At 33.8% G+C, this 24,037-nt stretch overlaps 1 protein-coding gene and 1 pseudogene across 1 annotated transcript; one reads left to right on the forward strand and one right to left on the reverse strand.

The window, feature by feature from the left end:
• The first annotated feature begins 1,394 nt into the window (after positions 1–1,394).
• On the forward strand, positions 1,395–6,503 carry LOC102661011 (protein HASTY 1). Its single transcript, XM_006575186.4, has 6 exons — positions 1,395–1,492; positions 1,592–1,886; positions 2,020–2,255; positions 3,301–4,125; positions 4,860–4,949; positions 6,269–6,503. The coding sequence occupies exons 1-4, from the start codon at positions 1,404–1,406 to the stop codon at positions 3,302–3,304; spliced, it is 624 nt and encodes a 207-aa protein (XP_006575249.1). The 5' UTR covers positions 1,395–1,403; the 3' UTR covers positions 3,305–4,125; positions 4,860–4,949; positions 6,269–6,503.
• Positions 6,504–11,713: 5,210 nt separating this feature from the next.
• Positions 11,714–24,037, reverse strand: part of LOC100778429 (protein S-acyltransferase 18-like) — a 64,194-nt pseudogene continuing 51,870 nt past the window's right edge.

Raw genomic sequence — 24,037 nt, forward strand, 5'->3', positions numbered from 1 at the left:
TATTTATTTGCAAATGCAGCCAGCAGCAACCCTAACATCCCTACCAAGGCCTTCGTCGTCTCCATCGCGCCAGAGAGAGAGAGAGAGGTGGTGATGTCTTCTCCGCTTCACTGTTGCCCGCCACAACGATACCGAACACCACCCCAGTCTCCTTCTTGCATGCGATCAAAAACGCTAAAATCGCGGTGAAGAACGGCATCGTTGCGCTGATGGCCTGGTTGAAGGAGACAGGGAGGTAGCGGTCTTGAGCGGTTGCCGTGACAACATCAGCATTAGCATCTGCATCTGCACGTGCAATTGGAATCGATAATGATTCCCCAGTTAAGAGTATATTATACCTCGCACTCTCCCTTTCCAACATTCTTCACTCCAATGTGCAGATCGTGGTGGGCGAGGACGAGCCCGAGGACAGAATCATCAACCCCTTTAAGAAGGAGGTCCTCAAAGTCGGTGTGTTTCAGGAGTGCAAACGCAGAAGGTTCTCTGAGAACAAAGACGACAAGATCAAGAGGAAGGCCCGTGAAGCTTCTAGAAGGAACTGAAAGAGGTTGTTTTACTTTCCTTTCCCTATCAAAATAAAAAACGAATTTATATTTTTTTATTGACAAATTAGTTTGATATTATTGTTTCTGCGGGAAGAGGGTTCGGACCTAAGATATTTTTTTCTTCCTTTCTTTTTCAATCATGCAGCCAAGTTTATATTTCCCATATTTATTTAGTTTTATTTAATTTTTCTGATTGATGTCATGTTAGGAAGCCACAATCAAGAGCTTGGGCACAGAATAAACATGATTTTGAAAAGAAGAAAAAGGATGCTGCTGATGATGATATTGATGATTGGGAACTTCCACATGTAGGTATTCCATATACTTGAAGTTCTGTTTTAGGCTAGCTTGTTGTTGAGCTTTATATTATGCAGCATCATTTTTTGTATTGAGTATTGTTTTGGGCATCTCTTGTTCTCATTGCAAGCATTCTTATATCCATAAATTACTTTGCTTATAAAAAAATTTCAATTTTATTTGGCTTCCTGACTGACAACCTATTGTATCTAGTTGGTTAAAATTAGTCTATTCAATTTTATTTGGCTTCCTGAATCTTCTTGTTATAGAATAAGTGGTTGATCTGAGTCATGTTTGTAGAGATATGTCTTCAATTGTTTTATGATGCATATCAATTTCTTTTTTGCATCTTAAGCATTTTGCTTCTTTGAATTAATTTTCTACCCCTTTGATAGATGAAAAGTATTTTAAGGTAAACCAACAAACTTGGAATTTGTTATGTGTATTGGACACTTCATTATATGCTCTAGAGAAAATTTGCCCCACTGCCTAGAAAGTAGTTTGGAAGGAGATAGTGTTTATTTAATTTATCAATTTTATATGTAGGGTATTGCTGATACAATGGGATGTTTGCAAAGGGAGGGTCGTTTGCTTCAGGGAGAGCATAATCTTTTAGGCGAAGCATTTCTTGTTATGTCTTCTTCTGCTGGGTAAGGATCAAACAAAAGAGATAATTCTGTTAATTTTTGTTTAATACTCTGTTGATATTTGTAAGTAACCTTTTCTTGTTATTGCTATAAATGGCTCAGGATCCAACAACAACAAGATGTTTTAAGGTGGTTACTAGAACCTTTAAGCGTTCAGTGGACACAATTGGAGTGGCAGGATAAGTATTTGTCAGGTCCACACGGTTTGGTTCAGTTGTGCTCAGATGTGCCTGTTATGTGGTCAATTTTTCATACAGTGACATTCTTTGAGAGGGCACTTAAGAGGAGTGGATTGAAGAAAGCCAATTGGAATTCAGAAAACAGCTCAACACCAAATTCAATCCCTTTAAATCCAATGGCCTCTCGCATATCATGGATGGTGACTCCTCTCTTGAAAGTATGTATACTGGCATTAAGAGACTGGCCATGTTATGTTTCCTGTAGTATTTTCAACAAAAGGATCATTGTGCTTGTAATCTTGCTCTCTAAGTACTTTGTATTAATAAGTGTAGCATGTTCTTATTTTCCAGCTACTTCGCTGTATACATTCCCTTTGGTCTCCATCTGTAAGTCAAGCTTTACCTGGTGAGGTCAGAGCTGCAATGGTCATGGGTGATGTTGAGAGGTTCAGTCTTCTTGGAGAAGGGAACTCTAAATTACCAAAAGGTGTCACAGATGGATCTAAGATTGACATGAATAAAGAAGGATACACTGAACCCAATGAATCAGATATTCGAAATTGGTTTAAAGGCATCAGAGACAGTGGGTAAGTGTGCATATCTTATTTCTATTTTTCATTTATAATTTATTATCTGCTGTCCAAATATGATTGGTCTTCCCCTTCAATATTGTTTTTGCACCAAATCTCTAGAAAAGACAAAATAAAGTTCCTTGTAAAAAGATAATTTTGTATCTATGACATCTTTATTGTTCTTTATGCACATTTCAATTTTTTACTAAATCCTTTTGGCTGGAAAAGCTTCTACACCTATTTTTTACTAAATTCTGTATCTAAGATAGCTTGCTCATTCCACTTTGATTCCTTTGGTTAAAAATTGTCCTTTGGATGTGTGGGAGATTTGGCTGGAAAAGCTTCTACACCCATTTTTTGTCCATGCTCAGCAAGCACTTAGCTGTTCATGGTCTAGTCTTCTACAAGATGGTAGAGCAATGGTTCCGGATGCTCATGGCATTCTTAGTGGATCAGACTTGAAAGTGGAAGTGATGGAGGAAACAATTCCAGGATAATATTTGGCTGATTCGGTACTAGGTGATATTGCAACAAAATTAACGCTTAATATTTGAAGAAGCTTTATAAAAATCCATGTTATTCATAATTCACATGCTTCACTGCTTAATGTTTGCTTCAGCAGATTATTCTAAGGATTTTGTAATGAAATTATTATGCAATGCTCGAGAGTTTACCACTAGATATTAGTTTTTTTTTCTTTCTATTTTTAAGTTCAACACTAAAAAAAGATCAATTTTAAAATTTGTAAAATGTTATACTAGATATGTGTACAATTTGAATTATTTATAGCAGATTTAATAATCTATTAATTTCTATGCTGAACTTCTGAGCGGGTAATTCTTTTTTTTTTAATCTTTGCCTCGCAGATGCCTTTCAGCCTGTTTGGCTTATTTATCCCAATGTCAACATGTGTTTGGGAATTTGAATTTACTTATGTGTTTCTCTTCAATCATACAACCTTTTAGTTTCACTCTATTTCTTATATTCTTTACTTTTTTCTACCTGTTTCTTCTCACTGAATTTTCTTCCTCTACCCAATCTGCCTTGTAAATGTATCCAGGTGATGAACATGGCACAATTTAATGAGTAGTAATGCTAAGAATGTTGAACAGAATGACAAAATAGAAGCTTTGGATAAATATCAGCCTGGGACTGGTTCTGATGAAGATGAAGATGCACCAAATAGTACTGCTAAGAATGGAGTCCACTTGCAAGAACATATTGATTTTCATGATGGAAGATGGAGGAGAAGAACAATATTTGGAAATGATTGTTTAGTCAATAAAATTATTTGAGTATTTAAGGCTTACCATTGTTGGAGTCATTGGTGCCTCTAATAGAACTCCTGAATTGCTTAAAATGAATCCCATTGGAAAGGTACGCTTTGCTTGTTCCCGTCTTACTACTTAAAAATAAAGTGTTTCTCTTATATGGATTTGCCCCCCTTAAAAAAATATGGATTTGCCCCCCTTGGAGACTTATCACATTTTAACCTTTATCTCTTATATCTGTTTCTCTTACTCTTTCTAAGTATATATTGACATGAGGTAATCAACACTGGTACATGCTTGCTTAGTTCTGAGGTAATCAACACAGACAGGCCTAAGCTTTGAAGAGAGAACAGTGCAGAGAAAGCATATATAGAAAAGCCCAAGGCATTTTTGAAGTTTAGTACTCCACTGGAACCAATGAGCATCTATATGTGGAGACACCCGAATTAGTAAAATGGATAGGCATGCACAAGTCCTTGCACCTAGGCCGGCCATCGTATCTAACCAAAACATTGAAGCCTTTGCTGGGGAATGGCATCATTAGGTCTAATGGACTGCAGTGGGCATTCCCAAGGAATCTACTTGCTCCTGAGTTTTTTCATAGCAAAATTAAGGTTAGAACAATATACCCTATGGTTGGCATAAATTAATATACATATAGTATCATTTAATATATTTTTATGAGCCCGCTAATGTCTCATGAACTAGTTGAGTATAATTGTAACTACATAAAACTGTATGTCGTAGGCTAGTGCAGTAATTTTTCAAGTGAGACTTTGCTGGAAACTCCAACATGTCATTTGCGTCTGCTCGTTAGTATTACAACTCCAAGTGTATCTTTCTACTACTTTTTTTATAAAGAAAAATATATAAATTTCTTACCAAATCTCTCATTGGATTAACTGAAAATTAATATTGTATACTTGATGCATATAAAATTAAAAGTTTAGTATACCCCGTTTCAATTATATATAGCTGATACTAAGTAGTAAAAAAACATGCAGGTCACATGGGGAAATGGATTCCTTTTAATCATATGCCATGTAATAAGTATACTTTAGCTTCTTTTTTTTTTACCAACAGTATACTTAAGTTTTTATACTTCTCTTAACAGATACTACTAAAAAGGCCCTACTTATTTAATCCAAGTAATTTTTTAACATATAACTTGTAGTGAAAACCCGAGCCTGGACAAAATTGTAGTGAAGATATTTTTTGGTTCTTGCATCTGAATTAGTCTTGTGTGGAGGTGGCAATTGCCGCTATCCTTTACCAGCAAGCAACTTGTTATCCTTTTTTGTTTGATTGAATATAACTTTGAAGCAAGTGTGTTTTTTGTCTTTTTCAGTAGTACACTCTGTTTTGAAGTATTAACTCTGTAAAGCTAGTGGAGCAATTAGAGGCATCTAAAGAAGCAAAAGCTAGAGGAGGTAACTCAGTAAGTTTTCTCATCCTTGCAGTTGTCTTGCCTACCTAGGTTCAGAAGGTTCATGTACATGTTTTCAAAATTTGGTTGTGCTTGATGAGTTATGCTTCAACACTCATTATTTTCTCTCTCTAAAAATATTAAATAAATGATTTTTACAGACCAAGATAAGACACAGCCTGTGAATAAAAGTAAAGCTAGTTCACGCTAACATGTCGTGTATTGACTAAATATATAAGATTTGTATTACTTATATAACAAATTTTTATAAAAAATATTATAATGCAGTTAGAGGAGAGAAAGAGTGGAGTAGGAGTCAGTGATTCTAGTGGGTTGCTATCCAAATTTAATAGTTTTTTTTTTGTGTTATTCATTTTATATTTATTTGAGATTATGCAATCTATGCTTATATTTATTTATAGTTACAGGATAAAAAAATAGTTATTTATAATGGATTTATTTGTCACTACTCATAGCTTTGCTCAGTTTTTTTTATACACAAATAATTAGGCTTATTGAATCAAGTAGTTATAATATTCTTAAAAAAACAAGTTTTTTACAGTAAAAAAAAGTTATAATAGCCTATTTTTTCTAAATTTTTTTCATAAGTTAGAACTAATTTATATATTTAAGTTAGAAAAATTAAATGTGAAATTTTATAAAAAAAAATGAAAGTATATAAAACACTGTAGTTTTAACTTCTGAAAAATAATTTATTTTAGTATTTTATTTTTCTCTTAAAAAATTTGATTTAATATAAGATTAAAATCAAGTGGGTATTGCTAACCGTGTAGCCTTTAGGTATGGTAGTTATCATGGGTGGTCCGCAAGTTAAAGTGAAAGAAATCATGAACCACTTAAATTTGCTGCTACTTTACAGTATCACTATTTAATCGTGAATTTTTGTGCCAAAAATTACGCAATCATGTTGTGAATTATTAAAAATATAGAAAAAAACCTCATAATATTTAATCGTGAATTTTTACATTCATAATATTTTCTAAACCTGCCCGTGTGTGAGCACGCTTGTAGTGTGTAAATTAACTATGTTAATAGTCAAGTTATTTAAATTATAATAATAATTAAATAAAATATACAAGTTAAAAATTAAAATATATTAGAATTTATAGCCTCTTGTTTGATCTTGCAGTGTGTAAATCTTGTTCACTTGCTTGTTCTGAGTGTCCAATATGCCGCACAAGTTTTACTTATAGGATTTTTGCTTTTACATAACAGAGGTCCTGCCCTTATCTTACAATATTTTTATGAACTCTATTAAAATGCTGTTAAAACATTAACGTGTTTAATTTTGGTTTTTTATTTTTTTGCAGGGCTCTAACCCATTGAATTAATATACTCCATGCTATTACGAGTGTAATTCTTTTATTAGTTTGCCTGTATGTAACGGCGGCGTTTAAAAGGTATATCAATATGTTTCTTTTTTAACTTGTTGAATATAGTAGAAGCAAAATACTAAAAATAATAACTTTAGTGTCCTATACATTCTTTGGCTTTGTCACTAGTGGATTCTTTTAGTATTTAATTATGATAAAATTGTTTCTTGGTGTTCTTGATTTTTCACATTAGTCTTACACAGTTTGTGATTTTTCTATTACTGGCTCAAATATGTGTATTTTTACATTTAGTAAACCACAGTCATGCACTTTAACATCGCATCAATATTTGAAGGGAAAATTATAAATTTTGCAAAAATAATAATAAAAAATTCATTATTCTACATCGGTTGACTTATAACTGATGTAGAAACCTTGCCATTCCTATCCATTCTACATCGGTTCAATAATAAACGATGTAGAAATCCTTCAAATTCTACATCGGTTGACTTATAACCGATGTAGAAACCTTGCCATTATTACCCATTCTACATCGGTTGACTGATAACCGATGTAGAAACCCTACCATCAACATCGGTTTCAACCTTAGAATCGAAGTAGAAAGTTCACATTCTACATCGGTTGAGCTACGCAACCGATGTAGAAAGGTCGTCCTTCAAAGACGGTCCTCCAACCGATATCGGTATTCAATGACACTGTGTTACTACCACGCGTCGTAACCGATGTAGAAAGGCTGTTAGAACCGATGTAGAAGACCTTTTTTTTAGTAGTGAGGGTATTAATTGTTAAAGACCCTGCTAACCTTGTAAAGTACGATTGCTCTCTCCTCATTAGTATCCTCCCGAGTCTTCTTGCCTGCACAAAGCAGCAAGTTTGGTTAGTTGTAAACAATTATAAATGAGTTAGTCCGTGCGTCACTGCGTTAGTCCACATATTATATTTTTTCAAGGGTTTTTTTTTCTTGTTACTCTACTTTTTACATGTTCTTTCTAATTTGAAAACCATTTTTTTTGAGAAATTTAATTATTGTTATTAATTAATGGATTGATCTCTGAAGTGATAAATTCAACCCATTTAACCAATAAATTATTCGAATCAGTCTACATAAACCTATAAATTAAATTTATTATGACTTATTCCTAACGTTTAAGCATACAGTTTTGTGGACAAATTAAATTATATAAACGTTGATGATGCTAATCCGTTAAAAAAAACATTATATAACTTATAAGTATAGAGATAACGATAGCAAAGACTGTATTTTGTTTTAATTATAAGCTACATTATAGGTCAAAATTTATCCACGTGAAAATATTTTATTGTTATCCCTAAATTAAGTTATATTTCAAGTCTCTTGTATTTATAATTATTCCCTAAGACGCTAAATTAGATATTTGATATATCTATATATATAAATAAAGGGATGACCCAAAAATATCATGCGGTGGATATGAAAAATGAATCAAATCAAATTATTTTACTTTTATTAAATATTTAATTTTAATGTTTTCCATCTCAATCATACTGATTGAAAGAAAAAAAAATCATTCACAGCCACTAGTAAAAGAACCTTGGAAAAGTTAAGGATTAGTATAAGATAATAAGCAAAAGTTAGATAAGCATAAATGCTTGCAAGAAGAATTTTGAAGCAAATGAATTGACATGACTTACATGAATGAGATCAATCCTGCGGCCCAAACAATTTATCGAAGGTCGGAGACAAAATGGTAGTTGCAAGCTGTTGGTCCAGTGAAAAAAAAATGATATTCTGAATTTATTAGCCAGTATAAGAATTCCAATTCAACCCTATCAAAACAATTATAGGTCAAATCCACAATCAATTCATGGTGCATTAACTCATAAAAAAAAAAGATTAACCAACTTCAAAGAAACAGTTTTTCTGATCGTTCATTACTAAAAAGGAGGAGGAAAGCATCATAAATGAGAGCAAAAATAAAAAAATAAAAATGCAAAAAAAATAATTTAATGGATTTAAATTAATGACTACAAACCCTTATAATGCACGATTAAATAGATTTAATTAGAAAATATGTTAATAAAAATAGTCATCCTATGAAGAACCTACCCAGCTCCTTCACCCATGAGGCAACATCATTCCGGGTCTGCACAATATCGTCTTCCAAGGTTAAAAAAACTGCTTTTTCATTCACGAAGGCTACTTGCAGGACACAAAGGAGGGAAAAATATAAACCTTAATCTATTCACATGTACTTAGTCAGTTCAGAAAACTCAAAATTTGGAATATCATTTAGCAACAGTCGATTGCCTGCCTCCCATTTTGCTGGTAGAAAACTTTTAGCAAGATAAATGAACACAAGAGAAGAGACATACTACATATTTATTCAAGGAGCATTCAATTGAAAGATACGTGATAAATTTAAGCTATAATTTATGCCAGTATTCTGGTATTAACAAGGTCCGTAAAAGTCACAAGAACAAAGAAAAAAAAAGAGCTTGAAAACGACTTTTGTATAAAATACCAGCAAACCACAACCTACTTCACAAATTAAATATTTGTATTTTCGCATAATATATGAATATTATATACAAATGGTTTTTAATAATTATTGTCATAGATGACATAATCACATAAATAAAACTGAAACCATTTTTATGAATTGATATTTCCTCACAACGAATGGAAGCCATAAATTTGCCAATATTGAGTTAAGGGTCCAATCTTAAGGGAGTGAATAGAATCAGGATAAATTAATTACTTGGCTCAAATCAGTAGCAACCAATAAAATAATTTTAGTAACATAAAAAAGAAAAAATTAAACAACTACAGGTGCTATACATTTAAAGAATGAAACATGCAATGAAAAGTTCAAACACCTATTTGCTTCAGGGAATTTAGCAATTGCAAAATGTTATTCTAGAAAATATGACAGTCCTAAACTCCTAATCTTAAATAGACTAGTAACCATTTTCCTTAGCCTTTCAAAAAAATAGACTAGTAACCATGTAATTTTAAGATAAAAAAATTAAGAAGAATGATATTTAAACAATTGATTGCATTCACAACAGAAAATCAATATGGTTTAGTTTTTAGGACCAATATGTTTTGTTTACATCTAAATTATTTTGCAAGTGAATCATACTGCATATATCATCCTCACCTCAGTAAATTCCTAGAGATTGTAAATTTGTAATCAAAATGCTCCTATGTTAAATCCCAAGATTTCACAAGCTTATTAACCACTTCAATAACTTTCTTGAGGAGATAATATTTCTCAAGAAGTAATATAAGTATTAGAAATTAAAGCTAATTCCGTTTTCATTAACAGAACACTATATGGATCGATGTTTCCCTGCTCCACAGTTGCAACTCTGAGAGCCTGCCAGCATTGCACTGCTGGATGCAGAGAGGAACCAAAATTGCAGGCAATTCTTAGCATCCTATACGTGAAATTTGAAACCAAACCATGGGTCCACCAATATTCAAATGTGCCAATATAATCATGATAATCATCAGTAACAACATTACCAACCTGATATCAATCAGAGAAAAATCAAATCCATTATAGATATATCATAGCTAACAAAAAAACTAGGATGCAAAAATTATAAATATATCGTGCTTATTTTCTTGGGGATATACATATATGTATACATATAGTACATTTTCCTTAACTTCTTTCTTAAGAGTGACCCATAGATATATGTAGTACTTCAAAAAAAGAAGAAGAAGAAGAAGAAGTTTGTGGCTTTGTTTAATTACTTCGTTCAATTTCTATTGTCCAGCCATATGATGAGAACAGAGTGAGCTTTACTGTCATCAACTTTTACAAACCCCCAGTACAAGATGCAGTAAATTAACAAATATAATTAATAAAAATGAAAACTTTATCATAACAATAAATTTCTTTTATCCTTAATGTAAAACATAAGTTAGAATACACATTTTTTTCAATAGATTGGGGAAATTGAAAATCATGTACAACATATGTTATTTCATAAATGGAAATTAAATGTATATAGAAAATTGCTATTTACCATTTTCAGTGATGTAAATCAATGGATTATTGTACTTTTCCTTGGTATATAACAAAAGGTCACGAATTCCTCTTGGAGTAACATATATCAAATCAGAAGCAATCTGCATAATTATAAAAAGAGGTAGTTTAATTTTTTATCAAAATTAAAAGTATTGAACTAGTATATGCAATTTAGGGAATTGATAGAATGATAAAAGATTGGAGTCCTTACATGCAAGAGTGATAAGAGAATCTGTTATGTAATTAGGTCTAGCATTGCTTAGCTGAGGTGCATCACAGACATATGTTGAGGAGTAATAGTTTAGACCAATAAAATCAAATGAACCAATAAGTAGTTTGGTTTGCTCTGTAGTAAATTTTGGTAATCTTTTTCTCACTAGAGATCGCATACTTTTTGGATAGTCTCTGAAACGGAGTTTGGTTTCCTTATAACTCGTAGTTTTCTTGGTTAATCGCTAGTAATCGAAGGGGAAAGGGATCTGAAACAGAGGGAATTGAATTGAAAAGAGTAGTAGTACCTGGACTCTTGGAGTTTGGCAGTGGATTTCTTCTTGACACCGAGGACGACGTTGTCGATGCCGCGAATGCCGACGATGGCATTGCCCTTGCGGACGACTTCGAGGGCGTACTTGACCTAGAAGAGATGGTCGTCGGGGGATAACACGGTGATTGCTCGATCGTACCTAGCCATAGCGATTGTCATTTGTGTTTTTTTCTACTTCTGAGTTTTGATTCAAAGCTCTCTCTCTCTCTCTCTCTTTCTCTAGTCAAGCTTTTTATTTTTACTCTTCTCTGAAGAAAAGAGTAAAGAAGAAGAAAACAAGCCTAGTGTTAGTGTTGGTGTGTTCTTTACTTGCAGTTGCTCAGGGAACAAGTAGAATAGCATCTTGGACTGGCCTTTTGGAGAGTTGCTATTCTCCATGATCATTCTTTTAATGTCGTCCGCCGCCGCCGTCGTCGGGTGTAAGTGGTGGTGCCTGCGGGTGTAAGTGAAAACCCTAGAGGAACTAAAGAGTAGAAGAGGGAGAATCAGACAGTGAAATATCTAAAGAGCCAGATTAAATATTATTAATAAAAAAATATCTAAGACGGGTTTTGTATAAAGACGTCGTAAAATGGCAAGAATCTAAGACGGTCTTGCATAACCGTCTTAGAATGGTTGTATTTATTTACATCTCTGCCACCACATCACATTCTAAGACGGTCCCACATAACCGTTTTAGGATGTGCGTCGTAAAATATGCTTTTTTTTTAGTAGTGTGCAGGAAACAGATCAAGTCATGAAATTATTAATTACCATTCAAACAGTGGTTTCAAACTTTCAATATGAGGATTCAAGATTAAAAAAATAACAGTGAGACATCAAAATTAAAGTACATCTTTAGAGCTCAAAGGGACAAACCTATGAGGCCAATCGACTAGAAAATGATACAAGGAAAATGTTCTCTTGCATCTCATTCGACATGAGACTAAAAGAGTCTACAGAAAGATCTTTGTCTTTTGCTATAAAAGATGTAGAGCCAAAATCCTTAGTGTCCATATTTTTATTTGGACTCATCAATGGTCCGCATTTTGTTTCCAATGGAAGAGGTTTTAATGAATTATGCTCCCTCATTGGCTTTTCTCTTAATCTTTTCACAGACCTTCTCAGCTGCTAGTAGGGCCTACTCTCTGGTCAACTTTATGAGTTTCCATGGGATAATGCTTACATGGAAATTCTTTGTCTTGATCAAGGGTGAAGGTTCAATTTCTCCTTCAATCCTGATAGACAACCTAGGTGAGCTTTGAAGCTCAAAACAAACTGCCCTGTTAGTTTTGAATCAGAAGCACAACATAAAATGAGGCAAGCAATTTATTTGATGTTAGGAATTTTATAATTCTTAATTAATTAATATGGGCTGCATATTATATTATAACATTTATATTAGATATTTACATTTAAATGGGTTCAATATAAAGTGATCTATTTAAGTGAGTCCATTAGATTGTCAGAAAATTGATATGGGATTAATGAGCAAAAACCAGTTTGACCCATTAAGGGATAATGAGAACCCTAATAGGTTTAAAACATGAGGCATGATTATGGTCCCCAACACACCAAATCAATAAACAGTTTCTTCTCTCCCCATCTGAAGAGAAAACGAAGGTCCCATAAGGAAGAAGATGATTTGGTTGAGGAAGGTCATTAAACCAATTGTTCGTGACCACTGTCAGATTCCGCTGCGTGTTGATAAAACTCTTTATGGATCTAGATATTCCTTAAAATCTCTTGATAATCTGACGTAATGTGTTATGATGCTCATTTGGTATTTTATAAGATTTATTGAAAAAATTCCCAACAAGTGGTATCAGAGCCACCATTGCTATTAGATTATTGAGATTTAAAGCTCCATTTGATATGTATTATATTTGGATCCTTTTAGTTATATGAACCCTAATTTTATTTTGGGGAGAAACTATTTTGATCAATAAAATTTTAAAACCCCTAAATTTATGTGTTATGGCCATAAAGTTTTTCTCCTCTTTAGAATTAATAAAAGGCCTTTGCATTTGATTTACGGGGTTGTACAATTTTTTTTGTTTGTCACGTTTGCTGACATATTATTCTATTTGGGATAAGGTTCTACATATCTGGTGTTGGCATTTAGTACGTGGCACAATTTCATAAATATATATTTTTTTTGTTTATATGAATCAGTAATAAGGCAATTCTTATATGAATAATTTATTGTTTATTTGCCAACTGTTTTCTTAATGAATCGACGATAGACAAATAATTTATGTTACTCATGTTGTTAGTATAAATTTGTGATAGTACCGTGGTATGTTTGTTTTGGATGCGTAATTAGTTTACCATGATGTTGTTTTCAAACATTTACTGCTATAATAATTGAGTGCAAATTTAACCATTACGGATCATTTTCATTTATTTGTGTGTCTTGTAATTTTAATTAAATTGATTGAACCATTATGTTGCCAAAGTAACCTCTATTGCGTAAATTAATTTAATTAAATTGCATGGATGCTAGTATGAAATTATTTATGCAAATTGTGATCGGCCCAAAGGAAGACACAATTTGGCCAAATAATAACATACCTACAATGATAAATATGTGACAATTATAATTTTTTTTTGTGAATAATAGTCGGTACCAAGAAAAACTATTATTTGACAGAACTAATTGTCAATATTTGATCATTGCGTTGAGAGTACCAATTAAAAATTAATTTCTCTGTCCAAAGACTAGAATTAATGTTGTGTTGGGTATTATCATACCCTAATTTTGTCCAGGGATTATTATTTGATGATATACAGCCTTTGATTGGCCGCTTCAAGACACTTGGCATCCTTTGTTGCACAATGAATGAAGTCTCGAGACGTGTCAGAAATCAAAAGGAAACAGGCTTGCGCAATCCGTGAAATTCCATAATGTGGCGGAAATCGAAAAGAGGTGTTTTTGTGCAATCCGTAAGTTTCCGTAACTTCTTCGAAAGCTAAAAAAGAGTAAATACATAATCCGTAAGGATTCGTAACCTTGCGGAAGAAAAATAAGTATCGTTATGAAATTCGTGAAGTTTCGTAACGTTACGGAAAAAGAATTACCAAAAAAATAGAAGGGGGTGCATTTAGTAAAAAAGGGGGTACAAATAGCAATCTGGCCCACTTGGGCCTTCCAGATCCTTCCTCCAGAAGGCTGTTGCTTCTGGAGGAAGCAACCTTGCTCGCCTGGGCGAGCTGGGTGGCAAGCTCCTCCCCTATTTTGCTATAGATAGGGGGAGGAGTGAAGAAGAAAAGGGTTCAGCCTTCTTGGCACTTCTCTCTCTCTCGAAATTGCTGAGGAAAATTATTTCCGTGAAGAAAATCCAAGCCGAGGCGCTTCCGTAACGTTTCCGTGAGTAATTACGCGAAGATTCTCGACCGTTCTTCAAGATTCATCGTTCGTTCTTCGTTTTCTTCAGTCTTCAACGGGTAAGTACCTCAAACCGAGCTTTTCAATTCATTCTATGTATCCGTGGTGGTCCACATTTTGTTTCATGTATTTTTATTCTCGTTTTCATTCGCTTTTTATACCCCTTTTGACGTGCTTAAGCCATTTATTTAAGTCATTTCTCGCTTAATCTAAAAATAAAATAAATTTCCACCGATCGTTTAAATTGTATCATCCGTTAATTTCTGTTAAAATGAATTCCGACCATTCGGTCGTGCCGTAACCACGTTGGAAATAAAAAAAGAGGTAAAATAATAATATAATAATCAAAAAATACCTTTTAGTAAAATAAAAGCGAAAAATCAATGAGACGTTTTCTCTTTGGGATTTCTCATTCTTAATTGAATTGACTAATAACTAAAGTGAAACTAAGGCTAAAATCAATTCGCCTAGTCAAGCTCGTCCACAAAAATAGGGTTTTGAGAGTTTATTATTTCAATTTCTTACAAGTAAAATGGATCATTTTTAAGGTCCAACGCCTTAAAATGATCACCTTTCAAAGTAAAAGAATCACTTGATTCACGCATATGAAAGAACTACGTAGGTCTGATTTCCTCTTTGATGGAGGATACGTAGGAGCAAAAGCCCCGCTTTTGTCGACCTCAAAAAATAAAAATAAATAAAAGTTAAGGTAACACAATTTTCACAATTCTAAAAAATAGGCTGTTGTCCTTTGAGACAAACGTGAGAGGTGCTAATACCTTCCTCAAGCGTAAATACAACTCCCGAACTTAGAATTTTCATTTTGACCGGTTTCCTTCGATTTTTCCGACGTTTCCCACAAATAAACGTTGGTGGCGACTCCGCGCATCTTTCCTCCTTTGGAAAGCGCACCCGTGAGCCTCGCTAAAGGGCACGTTGCGACAGGTATCTTGTGATGAATCTGTTATGGGAAATATTTGCATGTCTTCTTATATATATACTTTATATGACTTGCTTGATTATTTGTGAACATGTTATTATTTTTGTTCTCTGTTTAGTTAATATTACCAGTGCTGCAAATGTTATTGCCCAAGTGAATTCTATCCCAATGCTGAATGAGACAAATTTTAAGGTCTGGAAGGAAGCCGTAGAAATTGTTCTTGGCTGTATGGATTTGGACTTGGCACGGAGGATGGAACAACCCATTTCCACTCCGGAAATCTCTAATGAGGTAAAACTTGAGAAGTATGATTGGTCCAACCGAATGTGCCTTATGATCATGAAACGCTTTATTCTAGAGGCGTTCCGGGGCTCTATTTCTGAGAGTCAAAGTGCAAAGAAATTCCTTGAGGAAATTGAGCAATGCTTTTCCAGAAATGAAAAAGCGGAGATGAGTAACCTTTTGGCTAAACTCATCTCCATGAAGTATAAAGGCAAAGGGAACATAAGGGAGTACATTATGGAGAAGTCCAATCTCGCATCAAAACTCAAGTCACTTAAGTTAGAGCTTGGTGAAGACCTGCTCGTGCACTTGGTTTTGATCTCGCTCCCTACACACTTTGGGCAATTCAAAGTGAGCTATAACGCTCAGAAGGACAAATGGTCCCTCAATGAGCTTATATCTCACTGTGTGCAAGAGGAGAAGAGGCTGCAAAGAGATAGGACTGAAAGTGCTTACTTGACTTCGACCTCTTAGAATAAGAAAAGGAAGAAGATTAAGGGTGCTACAAAAAGGACTTCTCAGCAAAAGAAGAAAAATAAGGATGATGAATTTACCTGTTACATCTGCACGAAGTCGGGACACATGAAGAAAGAGTGTCCTAAGTATGCCGCTTGGCGTGTGAAGAAAGGTAAATTTCTTACTCTAGTTTGTTCAGAAGTTAATTTGGCTTTTGTACCTAAAGATACTTGGTGGGTAGATTCTGGTGCTACTACTCACATAAGTATAACTATGCAGGGTTGCCTGTGGAGCCAACTGCCAAGTGATAATGAAAGATTCATCTTTGTGGGTGATGGCAAGAAGGTTGCAGTGGAAGCTATTGGAACTTTTAGATTATAGTTAAAAACTTGATTTTATTTTGGATTTATTTGAGACTTTTGTTGTACCGTCTTTTAGACGGAATTTGATTTCTATTTCTAGTTTGGACAAATTTGGATTTTCTTATTCATTTGGAAATAATAAAGTTAGTCTCTACCAAAATTCAAATACGGTTGGTTCTGGTTCTTTAATTGATAATCTTTACATGCTTGATGTTGTTAGCTCCTATAATGAAATACTGCAAATAAATTCACATGGTACAAAATGAAAATTGAATAAGAATTCAGCCACCTTATGGCATAAGCATTTAGGCCATATCTCTAAACAAAGAATTCAAAGATTTGTGTTGGATGAAATTCTTGACCCTTTGGATTTATCATACTTTGAGGTCTGTATTGAATGCATAAAGGGAAAACGAACAAACATAAGGAAATTAGGTTCCAAAAGAGCTAAAGACGTTTTAGAACTAGTGCATACAGACATTTGTGGTCCTTTTCCTACAACTTCTTGGAATGGACAACAATATTTCATTACGTTCATAGATGACTACTCTAGATACGGTTACCTGTATTTCATACATGAGAAATTCCAATCCCTAGACGTTTTTAAGACTTTCAAGGTTGAGGTTGAACTTTAACTTGGAAAGAAAATTAAGGCTGTCAAATCTGACCGTGGTGGTGAGTACTATGGTAGATATGTTGGATCAGGAGAACAATGTCCAGGACCTTTTGCGCTTTTCCTCATAGAGTGTGGAATTGTTCCGCAATACACTATGTCGGGCAAACCCAGCATGAATGGTGTAGCAGAATGAAGAAACCAAACTCTTAAGGTTATGATGAGAAGTATGATTAGTCATTCTTCTTTGCTAGAGTCACTTTGGGGAAAACCCTTAAAGACCGTATTTTATGTCCTTAATAGGATGCCAAGTAAAGCAGTTAACAAAACCCCTTATGGACTTTGGACTGGTAAAAGGCCAAGCATTAAACATTTGCACATTTGGGGTTGTCCAGCTGATGCACGGCCTTATAGGCCACATGAAAGAAAGCTGGACTCAAGAACAATTAGCTGCTATTTTGTTGGCTATGCTGAACACTTTCAGGGCTATAAATTTTACAATCCCACCTTAAAATCTTTTTTCGAGATGGGAAATGCGTGATTTCTTGAGGAAGTTGAGTTTGGGAAGGAAGAGAACATAAAAAATGTTGTCTTTGAGGAAGAACCTTTTATTTACAGTGATCAAGTCCTCATACCTATTACTTTTCAAGACACAACTCTAGTAATAGAAGACAATGTTCAAACTATTGACATTGTTCCAGAACAAGACAACAATGAGGTTCTTCCTCAAATACCTTTAGAGCAACCTCAACAACCTCAAGAAATGCCATTAAGGAGGTCCATTAGAGAGAGGAGAAGTGCAATCTCAAATGATTATATTATATTTCTCCAAGAACATAAGGATGGTGTTGGTTTTACAGAGGATGATCCAATCAACTTCTATCAAGCTATGCATAGTTCTAACTCTTAAAATTGGTTTGACACCATGAAGGATGAGATGAAGTCTATGAATGACAATGAAGTTTGGGATGTAGTCGAGTTTCCTGAAGTTGTGAAACCTATTGGTTGTAAATGGATATTTAAAACCAAGAAGGATTCAAAGGGTACTATCGAGAGATATAAGGCTTGTCTAGTTGCTAAAGACTTTACTCAGAAGGAAGGCATTGACTATAAAGAAACCTTTTCTCCAGTATCTTCAAAGGATTCTTTTGGTTAAATTGTGTAATTTTAAGACCTCTCATTTGTTATATTAAATTGTCTTGTATTTTTTAATTAAATTTATTGAAACAACATGTTGCCAAAGTAACCTCTGTTGCGTAAGTTAATTTGATTGAATTTACATGGATGTTGCATGGAATTATTCATGTGAAATGTGCTCGGCCCAAAGGAAGACACATTTTGATAGAATAATTACATGCTTGCAATGGTAAACATGTGGTGATTATAAATAGTGTGATTTTCCATGTGAATAATGAAATGTTCAAAGATAATCATTATTTGACCAAAATAATCATCATATAAGTTTTCCATGTGAGAAATTGAGTGTCCAAAGACAACCTTTGTTTGATAGGACTTATCACCAATATTTGATCAATGCGTTGAGAGTACCACTTGCAGTTAGTCTTTTTCAATCCAAAGATTGAGGATTCATGGTGCGCTAGGTATCTTGTTTGGGTCTTGAAATTTACCGTGAAGATTATTTGTGCATTACATGTTTATTGTTCTCTTCTTTAATTGTTGTTGTTACTACTATGGTTTAAATTACTCATATTATGTGAATCCCAAATTTGCATGTATAAAATTTAGAGTTTGAAATTATTTTTTTTGTGGGAGTCCTAAGGTGACATATGAGTAATCTTGGTATGCAACACTAGAAAGTAGTAAAGTGCATTATGCATTAATTGAAGAGAACAAGGAACTACATGTTTTCATATCGAAAGTCTAGAAGTTTAGAGATCATTGGGTATTATGACTTCGATTATTTCAGAATGTCTTAATAGCAATCACTTCACATAAGGATTCACATTTGACCATGTTGGTGGAGTTAATATTTTGCTATGAGACATTATACCATAATTTATGATTGCTAAATTATTGTAACTAGCTTGCCTGTTGTCGCCAATGTTAAGTAGCCATCAGGTGTTTATTGAGACAATATCTTAGCAGTCTTGTTAAGGATTCAACTATGTAAAAGTATTTTTTTTGTTGACATAAAGTATTTGGTTATTGAATAAATAATTTAGAAAATACATATTTGTATAGAACATATAGGAACTCATTCCATGCTAACTGATCCACTTACTAAAGGTATGACACTAAAGTTTTTTCACGAGCACACTGCTCATATGAGTATAATTCCTGACAGTACTTTAGTTTAGTGGGAGTCTTACTCATGTTCTATATCTTACGGTTTGCAAACATTTTGTTATTTAAATTTTCTGCAGAAATAAAGTTGGAGTTTATCATTTCATTATAAGTTTGTTTTGTCCAATATTTGTATTGCATTTTGGATTGATCTCTATAAAGAATAAAGTTTGGACTAGTTGGAAATAGACATGATTAAGATCACATTGCATGTAATTTCCATACCGCTTATCCATATTTGATCTATGTCATCGAGTATGAGTAATAGTGGTGATCATTGTGGCTTAGTCGAGCTAAATTGTGGTGAAAATTGTAGTGGTTTCCTGTTGCTATATGAGATGGACCAAATTATATAAAAGGAGTCTAAAAGTAAATAACATACGGTTGCGCACCTAAAGAATTTTATGATATAAATGTCTAAGGTTAATATGAAGTCCAAGTGGGAGATTGTTAGGAATTTTATAATTCCTAATTAATTAATATGGGCTGCATATTATATTATAACATTTATATTAGTTATTTACATTTAAATGGGTTCAATATAAAGTGATCTATTTAAGTGAGCCCATTAGAATAATGAGCGGAAACTAGTTTGACCCATTAGGGGATAATGAAAACCCTAATATGTTTAAAACATAAGGCATGGTTATGGTCCCCAACACACCAAATCAATAAACAGTTTCTCCTCTCCCCATCTGAAGAGAAAATGAAGGTCGCATATGGAAGAAGGTAATTTGGTTGAGTAAGGTCATTAAACCAATTGTTCGTGACCACTGTCAGATTCCACTGCATGTTGATCAAGCTCTCTATGGATCCAGGTATTCCTTAAAACCTCTTGATAATCCAACATAATGTGTTATGGTGCTCATTTGGTATTTTATAAGGTTTATTGAAAAAATTCCCAACATCTGATTCTTACCTGGTTTCCTTTGCATAGAAACCTTGACATTAGTGTTGGCTTTTCAGGTAAAAATCAATGCTCTCATCCGAAGAGAATTCAGAATCATCTAATGATTCCAATCCCATGGCTTTTTTCTCTTCCCTTATGGCTAGAATATAGTCATAGGTTCTCATTCCCTTCATTAACAACAGACACAACAGGATTCAATAGCAATAAACATTCCAATATAAAGGACATAGCTAGAAATTGATGGCAAAGCACATTGGCAAACTGATTATTCAGGCAAGTACTTTTTCTATACATTTTGGCAAATTGATTTGATAGCATCCGTACTTGTCTTAAATATCAAAGCATAGTCGTATTAGTATATGATTTTTGATAGTTTCAGAAACAGGAAAGAAAACTGCCTTTCGTATGAGAACCATGTGAAAGAAGAAAACTACCTCTTACACATATGGTGGCAAGAACTCCTTTTGGAAAATCTACATAAAGCTTCCTCTAAAGCTCTTTTTCTATTCCTCTCCTATCAAAAAAGCACCTATAAATATAGCAATTGCAGTCCCTCCTTCAATCAAAAGTTGTACACATAAGAAACAATGTTGGAAACAACCCAACTAACCTAACCAAAGCACTTGTTATTGTTGTTTCTAAAACTGGAAGAGTCTATAAACTTGTGAGTATTGACCATTAACAAGACGAAAATCATGAGAACAAAGAAGGTAGTGTAGTTCCTTTTCCTAACATAGTTATTCAACCACTGGAAACAAACAAGCAATAGCAATTATATTTACATCTCAGAAACCAATGATGAGAAGAAATACATAAAATTTGAAATGATAGAACATAATACTACTTACCCTGCAATGGTGATCAAACCCTTCAACACAGTGATTGCAAGTCTTGTAGTGCTTATTGTGTTTTTTTAACCTGATTCATATGAGAGTTAGATTTAATGGGTAAAGATACAAATTTGTTTGGATAATATTCTCAATAAACACTTGTAAAAGAAGAAAATAAGAAGGTAAAATGAATTAAGCTTTTTCCTCATATGTTAAAATTAGCTTATGTATAAGATAAAATAACCTTTCAAAGAAGTTAAATTAAATGAGGGTTGTTTCTATAAATTAACTCATACATAAACTAATTTAAACTTGTGTAAGAAACTGAATTCATTTTGTAGAAGCATATATGATATGAAGTTTTGATGATGCCAAAGATGAGCACGATTCAAGTCAAGAATTCAGAAATGCAAGAAGAACGATGTACTTAGTTAGGATCTTAGAAAGAATTCCTTAATTGATGTTGCACAAGTTTGGCTAAAGGAAATATTTTACAAAAGATTTTTAAGAACAATTATCATTTCAAAAATATGATATTTCCTCTCTGGTAATCGATTACCAGAGGATGTAATCGATTACCACTGGCTAAATTGATTTATGAAACAATTTGAAAATTTTGAATTTGAATTTAAAAGCTCGTAATCGATTACACACAGTATGTAATCGATTACTAGAAGTTAAAACTGTTTGTAACAGCTTTTAGAAATTTGAATTTAAATTTTAAAAGTCTGTAATCGATTATAACATTTTTGTAATCGATTACCAGACACAAAAATTCAAATTTCAAGTCTGAAGAGTCACAACTCTTCAGAAACTAACTGTGTAATCGATTACCAAATTTATGTAGTCGATTACCAGTAAGGAATTTTTGAAAATAACTCCCAAGAGTCACAACTGTTCAAAAAGTTTTTGAATGGCCATTAAAGGCCTATAAATAGGTAACTTGGGATACGAAATTCCTTAGAGTTTTTCTAAACAACATTGTCTTATCCTCTCAAAACCAAATTATCTTATCACTCTCAAAATATTCCTTGGCCAAAACACTTGCAAATTCAATAAGGAATCTTGATCGATCTTCAATTGTAATATCTTTCTCTTAAAAAGAGAAAATTCTTCTTCTTATTCAGAGATATCTGTTTAAGAGACCGAGGGTCTCTTAAGTTGTAAGGATATCTGAACACAAGAGAAGGGTGTCCTTGTGTGGTTCAGAGTTTGTAAAAAGCATTTTACAAGATAGTGGAAATCTCAAGCGGGTTGCTTGGGGACTGGGTGTAGGCACAGGGGGTAGCCTAACCAGTATAAAATCTGAGTTTTGATTCTCTCTTCCCTTAAACTTCTTTTATTTATCGTTATTTATATTTTGCTTTAAAGAAGTTTATTTTTGAATTGTCTTTTGAGTAATTCATATTAAGGGTGCATTGTTAATTGTTAGTCACTTTATACGACTAACTTTTGTATAGAAATCTTTTTCCAAAGCTTGTATAGTTCCCCAATTTATGGTTTTTTTGGAGTAAACTGTGTAAATAAATCTTGTTTTATAGCTAATGTTGTCTCTATAACATTTCCATTGGATTTAATGATGAAATCTGTGCAATTTTAGGTGAAAAAGAGTCTAAGTTTTGAATTGCAAAAAGTAGCAGTTGGGCTAAGCTCAGCAGTTGGGCTAAGCGCATATCCATCACTAAGCGTAGCTTCAGCGCTAAGCACAGCAGGTGCCTTCAGCCAGGCTAAGCTCGAGACTGGCGCTAAGCCCGAATCCACTTACCCACGCTAAGCGCGAGGGTGGTGTTAAGCGCATCGTCACGATTTCAAAGCCTATTTAAAGCCTGTCTTATGCAGAATTAGGGTACACCCTTTAGACACTTTTGACACCTTTTATGATAGCTTCTACAGAATGGCTAGGGCATAGAATTCCACAGCAGCCATAGTGCCTATTTAGGGAAAAGAGTCCTAGAAGCAAAGAGAGGAGCAACTTGTGCATTGAAGCCTAGGTTTTGTCATTTGAGAGAGATTATTGAGTAGAGAGTGGGTGTGAGATGCTGAGAAGAGGAGGAGGAATCCCCCTTCTTGTGTAAGAAACAATCATTCTCTGTTTTTAATCTCATTTATTGTTAGGGTTTCTTTGTAATGGCTGGCTAAACACCCTAGTTGGGGATTTCTAATGAACAGCTGATGTTAATACCTAATATCTAATTGGTTATGTTTCTTGTGTTCAATGCTTCCTTCAATGCTTAATGTTTGTATGCTTTTGGTTTGATCACCCATTTGTGTGCACAGTTAGGTGACTTTAGCATTGTGAAATGTATTGTTGCCTTAGAACTTGATTGAAGCAGGATCGAAACTTAATCTTACTTGAGGGATCTGGGGGTTAAGTTTTGGTTTTAATTATGTTGTTACAATAATGTTGTTTAGTTTAGGCCTAGTCTTACATGAGGGATCTATGAACAAAGCTTAGGCTAAACTTCCGTAAGCTACTTAAACAGAGTCTAGTCTTACATAAGGGATCTGCGGATGAAACTCAGTTGAAGTTAGTCTAAACCTAAGAGGGATGTCTAAATCGAGTGTAGTCTTACATGAGGGATCTGTGGATGAAGCTTGGATATTCAGCCTGATGAGGGATCGAAGGTTTAGTAGTTTAGGCTACAACATAGAACACAAGAGCATGATTGATTAGAGGAATATATTTCTATGCATCAGCTTGTTTGTTAGAAAGACCCAACATATCTACCTACTGTTGTCATTTTATTTACCTTGCATTTTATAGTTTTTAGCATAGTAGTTTATTTTAAATTCTGTTTGAAATTATCACTTATACATGTTCTCTCAACAATGCTTCGATTCTAAACTTAATTCAGGCTAACATTAGTTCCCTGTGTTCGATACTCGAATTCATCCGTTTTAATTTTAAATACTTGACGATCCAGTGCGCTTTTCGGTAAAACCTCCCCATTGAAATTTCCTTGAGACATAAATGCACAAAAAATAACTGTAATGGGAGCGAGCAAAGTATTTATGGCGCCGTCTTCGGGGATAGAAACTGTTAATAGAGTTTAGTTCAAGTTGCAGCATTGCTTTAATTTTTACTTTTTCAATTTTTTTTTATTCTTTTGACTAACAT

This window comes from Glycine max, chromosome 2 (assembly GCF_000004515.6).
Source record: "Glycine max cultivar Williams 82 chromosome 2, Glycine_max_v4.0, whole genome shotgun sequence".
NCBI classification, from domain to species: domain Eukaryota; kingdom Viridiplantae; phylum Streptophyta; class Magnoliopsida; order Fabales; family Fabaceae; genus Glycine; species Glycine max.